Here is a 7,125-nt window from a genome sequence, read left to right as displayed (position 1 = left end):
AGAAGAAGAAGAAGAAGAAGAAGAAGAAGAAGAAGAAGAAGAAGGAAGAAAGAAGAAGCAGCAGCAGAACGACGATGACGACATAGTGGCTCAGTGAATAAATTATAAAATACTGTAAGGTTTGGAGATAAAGCATAGTGGCAGCATACATCTGCTAAGAGCCTGTGCTATTATAGATGTTCCTGGTTCAGTTCAGACTCACTCTCAGCATATCCGAATGGTTCCAGTTTAAGCATTTACAGACTTACTCCATTAGTTTCATGTGGCTACTGAAACGAATTATCACCAACTTGGTAGCTTCAAACAACAGTAATTTATTCTTTCATGATTCTGGAGGCCAGAGTCTGAAATTAGAAATCAGTACTGAAGTAAGGATGAGGATGTCAGCAGGCTGACACTCCCTCTGGAGACAGACAGGAGTAGAGAATCTGTTCCTTGCTTCTTCTGGCAGATGGATGTAGGCATTCTTCGGCTGTGGCTTCCTCACTCTAACCTTTAAGGCCAGCATCTTCAAATGTTTGTATTCCATCTTCACATTGTCTTCTCTGTGTGGGCAAAATCTTTCTCTGTATTGTTTATGAGGGTGCATGTGATTGCATTTAGGGCTCACACAGATAACAATCAGGAATGTCTTTCATTTCAAAATCCTTAGCCAAAATACTTCTGTAAGAGCCCATTCCAAATAAGATAACACAAGCCTCAGGGAACAGAACTTGAGTGGCATGGGGTGACAACAGTCAGGGAATAGAACTTGAGTGTCATGAGGTGACAATAGTCAACCACCGAAATACAGTCACAACACTCTTACTAAAAGAGTGGCATTGGTGGTTCACGCCTGTAATCCTACTCAGGAGGCTAAGACCTGAGAACCAGAGCTAAAAGCTAGCCTGGGCAGAAAATTTGTTGAAACTCATCTCCAATCAGCAAACTGGAAGTGGAGCTGTGGCTCAAAGTGGCAGAACACTTAGCCTTGAGCAAAAAGAGCTCAAGGACAGTGCCCAGGCCCTGAGTTCAAGCCTCATGACAAAAACAAAACAAAACAAAAATAACAGTGAATGTAAGAAATCTCATCATGCCTCTAGCACTGTGAGAAACTGACTGTACACATCTGGGTCACTTCTGTGTAATGCCTGCAGTTACATATGTGCTATTATTAACATAGCACATGTATCCAAATATTTTGGAATTAAATTAAAATACAAGCTGCTCAACCACCTACAGAACAGAATAACTAACTTGAGGGAGTCCTATATAATCCAAGCAAAGACGGCTAAAACCCAATTTCTTCTGTTTCTCAGTTGGCTTTGGCTCTACCAACCACTCTTTCTTATTGTTAAATACAATCCAAGAGAGGAAATCCAGGGAGATCGCCTGAAAGGAGTTAGTTTGGGTAATAAAAATGTATCTTATAGCTTTTTACTTACTAGGTTAATTAATGGGTCATGGCTGGGGATTTGGCCACTGGCATTTTACTACCCCTCATCTTTAATCACCTTCATACTCTGCAAACATCCAAGGTTCTTTGGTTACTAGGTTAGAAACTGTTGAATGAGAACTGATTCTCCATGCCACTTCTAGCTTCTTGCTTTCCCATCAGGCATCAGGTCTTAAATTCCTCCTAAGGCAGAGAACTCCATGTCCATAGTGCTCAGTGAAATTTTCATATGAGCAGACAGCTGGGATTATTGATGTCCAAGCAATTTTCAAGCCAGAATTATGCTTTCATGTAATTGAAAGTTGTCGCTTCTTAATTTGCTTTCTAATAATGTCAGTAAATCATGTATCTTTAGACCACTTCAGGAAATAAGGAAATAATTTATTTGCCTTGGGTGCGTAGTTTAAGGAGGAGCCAATAACTTCAGTTATCAATACTTTGATGCAAAAAAATATTGAATCAAGCCAGTGTCTCACACTTCTAGTTACTCAGGAGGCTAAGATTTGGAGGATCACAGTTCAAACCAGAGCTCTACCGTGTAAAAGCATCTCTATTCCCAAGGATTTGGAGATAAGAATGTCCACGTTTATTTTCACTGAAGTCTCTAGTAGAGATGGTCAGTGATCCCCATTTTAAGAGACATTCATTTCTAGTATATGAAGCTTATAATTTAGGGCCTAAGTAAAGGTATTTCCCATCCAAGGCGCCAGTGGCTCACTCCTGTAATACTAGCTACTCAGGAGGCTGAGATCTGAGAACTGTGACTCAAAGCCAGCCCCATAGGAAAATCCGTGAGAATCTTATCTCCAATTAATCACCAAAAAGCTGGTAATGGAGCATGGCTCAAGTGGCAAAGTACAAGCCTTGAGCAAAAAGTTTAAAGACAGTGACCAGCCCCTGAGTTCAAGCCCCATCTCTCACCTATAAGGCTAGTGCTTCAGAACTGTGGCACAGGTAAAGTGAACACTGGCAATGAAAAATACCTGCTGGGCATGTAGCAAACCAAAAGCCATCCTAGTCCCCACACCTGTCCTACCTGTTTCCTTATGAGATGGTGAGGTGCTGGCCCAGGGTGTGTCATCTTCAAACTGAACCCAGTTGCTAATGGCTGAGGCAAGGTCAGGTAGAGGCTGTTCAGGGCTCCCAGGAGGGGAAGCTGCTTCAGAGATGAGGCCCATCTTTTCAGAAGAGTCATCCTGCTCTGAGTGGGAAAGATCCTGAGAGACTCCATCCACCACATGGTTCTCCCCAGAGGAGCTCTCAGATGGACCTGAGGAAGATGACAGTTCTGGGAAGTGCTCTTCAGTGCCCCCTGCAACATATATCAGAAAATATCATCACATGTGAAAGGACAGCCATGAAACTGTCCCATAGAGTCAAATACAAAAGATGGGTAAGAGACAAAATAGCTATGCCATTCTATTCCTATGCTAAAGGCTTGCTCCCTAACAAATGTCTAGGATGGCTGGGAAGAGGAGTCTTGTTATCTTTCTATATCAGCATTCACTCTATTACTTGAGGGAGGGATACTGTGGCATGTTCACAGAGGTCCAACAAAACTACCTGAGTAGAGTGGCACAAGTGAAATGCAATGACTAGCTGAACAGTTGAGCGCCTCTCTACTAAATACATTCAAATTTCAAATTTTTGTGGCCCAACTATCAGGTGGAAACTCTGAAAGTAACAAAGAGGTCTTCCTATAGCTTCTGTTACTTCACTGGCCCTGGAACATTTAATATTTAATATATATACACATACACACATATATATATATATTGATTATGGTGGTAGATTCATAAATCTAAATGAGCTAAAATATATCAACTTGCTGGGTGCTGGTGGCTCACGCTTGTAATCCTAGCTACTCAGGAGGCTGAGATCTGAGGATCATAGTTCAAAGCCAGCCTGGGCAAAGTCTGTGAGACTCTTATCTCCCATTAACTATCAGAAGTGGAGTTGTAACTCAAAGTGGTAGAGTATTTGCCTTTCGCAAAAGAGCTCAGGGATAGGTCCCAGGCCCTGAGTTCAAGTCCACAGCCAACAGAAAACAAACAAAAAAGAAAAAAATAACAACACAAAAATTCCCAGAGGCACACCACTCATCTATGATGAGCCAGGTTTGAGTTCCAGTAATCTGCCTCAGAGCCTTTGTCATTTTTAACAATTACAGTTAAAATTTGGGAAAATCAAAATAGCCACCAAAAAAGGCTGCTGGCAAAGTACTTTGCAAACAGGAAGTTATTGGAAGAAAAGAACTCATAGTTTTGGTGCTTCCAGATTCTTCTTTAGGGCCTTAAGGTTACAAAGATGTCTTTTCTCTGGGCTTTTTATTATTGTTGTTGCTGTTTTGGCAATTCTGCCTGGCAATTGCTAGGCAGGCACGCTACCATTTGAGCCATGTCTCCAACCCTTCTTGATTTCAGCTGTTTCTAGAGTAGACAAGTGTGTGTCATCACACCCTGTTTTTTATTGACTGAAATGAGGTCTCTCAAACTTTTTGCCAGGCTAGCTTCAACCCACCGTCCTCCTAATCTCTGGCCCCTGAGTAGGTAGGGTTCTAGTGGTGAGCCACCAGGCCCAGGAGAAGTCACTCACCTGAGAAAAGTGACCAAACCAACTCCATTCTACCTTCCTTTCTGAAGATCCCACTTAAACAATGATCAATGTAAGCCACAACACACAGGCACAGAACTGTGCCAGTCTTATCACTACAGGAAATAAAATATTCCTTACCCTCAGAAGGGACAAGAAAGAGTGGCTCTTCATTGAAGGAGACCCACTCTGACTGATGGGTTGCGATCACATGGTCCAAGGTCGTCATGCTAAGAAGGTAAGAAGGCACTGGTCATCTTCACACTGTTGACCTCATATGGACCCCAGAGGAGTGTCTGGGGTGGGAAGGGTGTACGGCAGCACGGATGACTTGGCCTAGAGTCTGTTGCTGGGGTCTTACAGGGGCAACAATCAAAGAATGGTAGGGTGGTCCTTCTTGCCTTTGAGTAATCTGCCAAGCAGAAATCTGTTTTTTGGAAAAAACAACAAAAAGAATAACCATCACATTATACCCAAATTCACACAGGTCTAAGGCTTTTAGCACTGCTCATGATTCTGAGCTGTTTCCTACTAGATTACTTCTCTCTGTTTTTCCTTGTTTTCATTTTTTAAAATAAAGTACCTGCCATTACCACCAAGGTCTCTAGACAAGCTTTTATCTCAGACTTGTAATTAATGACTCAAATTTTTAGCAAGTAGATTCTCTAATTTCTTCAATCACTATGTTTTGGAAACACTGTTCTTATAATATAGTGATATTACTATAAAGCAAATATTCAAGTCTTTCCATGTGTTTTCAATTTCTTTTACCAGATGGTGATACTCACTACTAAATCAGTGCAGTTTCTTGCCTTAGGCAGGTAGCTAATTTAAATTTTTGGCAGAAATCCAAAAATCTCCAGATGGTATCTTCAAGCATGGTTTACCAATCTAGAGAAACAGATATGGAATTGTCATGTTCATTTAGAGTGAGAGGATAAGAGAATATTTGCTTTAATGAAAATGTGAATGATGAAACACATTTTCCATATAAGCCAATTTCAATTATGATATAAATGCTAAGCCTTTTCTTACATGGCAATTATGTTCTATCTACACAGGATACTTAATTGTCCCATAATTTATATTTATAATTAATGTGCTATTAGTGTCTTTTTACAACCAGAATGTAGTTGTTGATCTTTTGATGAACTAATAAAACTGGAATTAATGCAAAATTAATGTGTTGCCACAAAGACTGTCTTGAGTAATATCAATTCTTATTAACTGAATACTCTCAATATTCAGATAATTTCTGGAACAACTTAACTCATTGCCTTCCAACTGGCACACAATATCAAGTAAGGCTGAAGAAATTTTACTACAAGTTATTACATTCAGTAAATAATCTATACTGGAGAAAATCAGAATAGAAATGTTAATTGTTTTGTCTTTTTGGTGATTAAAACATTTAACTTTGTTTCATACTTCCTAAAAACAACAAATATATAAAATTAGAAATTTTTAGAAACATACTTCTATACTTCATTTGACTCAATATACCCATTTTAGATGACTAGACAGTAATTCTTTTATAGATTACAAAGCTTTGTGTCCAGAAATTAAGTGACTGACTCAATACTTTAAGTGTATAAACACGACCTGGTACCCTAAAATTATTTGGTGCTCTACACACTTCCACACTTCTAAGAGGAAGAACTCACAAATCTTAGCACACTGACAGAATGACTTTTTATTCTACAATAAGATCCTCCCAAATGAGTAACAGTATAGAAGCCAAAACAAACAGGTGGATTTAATACACTATATTAGGAATTGATAGATCCAATCCTTGAACTCTGGTCTTCTGATGCCAAAACATTCTAACCTTTAGACCACAGCCATGAAAAAGTGCTACAGAATATATATGAACTGTCAACCAACTAAAGTACTTTATAAACATCAATTGCGATGGAATTGTAATAACACTTCCTAGGAAACTCCCCATATGAAAATATGCCAGGTCTGCCACAGATTGAACATGTTCAAACAGTCTGGCGAGTGAACATATCCCAAAGCAGATCTTAGCAGAGAGCAACACAGAGCCCACATAAAGAGCTGATTCCTACAAGCTTCTGCCTAGGAAACCTTGCCCAGGCCCTATCAAACGTCAGTGTCAGTCAATGTGGTAATGGCTGCAGGCCAAGATAAGACAGCAAACAGCAGCAGCATGTAAACCCCCATCCTCTGCCCTGCAGCTCTCCTAAAGAAAGCCACAATGCACATTCACATGCTGACACATGCAGTGTCATCATTCAATGGGGAAAACATCCTGCTGAACTCGTGATGATGAACCCAGAACAATCCATGGATAAGTGGAGTGGGGGGAGGGACCAGGAGAGAGAGAAGGAAGGAGTAAAGGTAATAGGGGAAAGGGGGAAAAGAGACCAAGAAACTTTAGAATTAAGGAGTTTTAAAGATCAACAGTGCAGCATTACAGTTTTAGTGATGGGAAAACTGAGGTGCGAGGAATTCATATTTAACAATGGAGCTAAGATGTCAGGCTGCGGACTGAGTCCTGTGTGATCTTTACATAGCCTCTCTCTGTAAGCCTCGGTTTATTCCCATAATGGCAGATGGCCTTCAAGGGATGACTCTGTACCAGGTCTCATTCCAAACTCTTAATAAGCATCAGCATCACCATCAACACTGCTGTTGTTAAGTGTCTCATCCTGGGTTGCATGGCAAGGACTAGGAGGGAGATTTCATGAAGTCCCCCATCTTTGTCATTTTTGCATTCTGGGACTAGTGATTTTTCCTTTTCAGTCATTGTTATCGCAGTTCTAGAAGTTAAATGGAGTCCACCACTCAGTAACAGGGCACAGAAGATGAGTTCTGAAATGTCCTTATTACACAAACAGGTCCATTCTAGCTGAGGAACCAAGACCACCACCCAAGAAAATATGGTTGAGAGAAAAGCCCCAGATTTGGGCTGGGAAGGTGGCTCAGTGGTAGAGCACTTGCCTTGCATGCTCGAGGCCCTGGGTTCGATTCCTTAGCAGCACATAAGCAAAAAGAAAAAAGCCGGAAGTGGCGCTGTGGCTCAAGTGGTAGAGTGCTAGCCTTGAGCTGAAGAGCTGAGGGACAGTGCCCAGGCC

At 40.8% G+C, this 7,125-nt stretch overlaps 1 protein-coding gene across 1 annotated transcript in view; it reads right to left on the bottom strand.

Moving 5' to 3' along the window:
* Positions 1-413: 413 nt before the first annotated feature.
* The window catches only part of LOC105982805 (stonin-2-like), a 44,786-nt gene continuing 38,074 nt past the window's right edge, over positions 414-7,125 (bottom strand). Inside the window, exons 2-4 of the mRNA XM_013012487.1 lie at positions 4,169-4,454; positions 2,472-2,747; positions 414-545 (exon numbers count right to left, since the gene is read on the bottom strand). Of these exons, the coding sequence (XP_012867941.1) occupies positions 532-545; positions 2,472-2,747; positions 4,169-4,256 (378 nt within the window). The 5' untranslated portion in view covers positions 4,257-4,454 and the 3' untranslated portion in view covers positions 414-531. The remainder of the gene's footprint in view (positions 546-2,471; positions 2,748-4,168; positions 4,455-7,125) is intronic.

The sequence above is a fragment of the Dipodomys ordii genome, unplaced genomic scaffold, assembly GCF_000151885.1.
Source record: "Dipodomys ordii isolate 6190 unplaced genomic scaffold, Dord_2.0 Scaffold2, whole genome shotgun sequence".
NCBI lineage: Eukaryota > Metazoa > Chordata > Mammalia > Rodentia > Heteromyidae > Dipodomys > Dipodomys ordii.
This window is presented reverse-complemented; position numbering and strand designations above follow the sequence as displayed.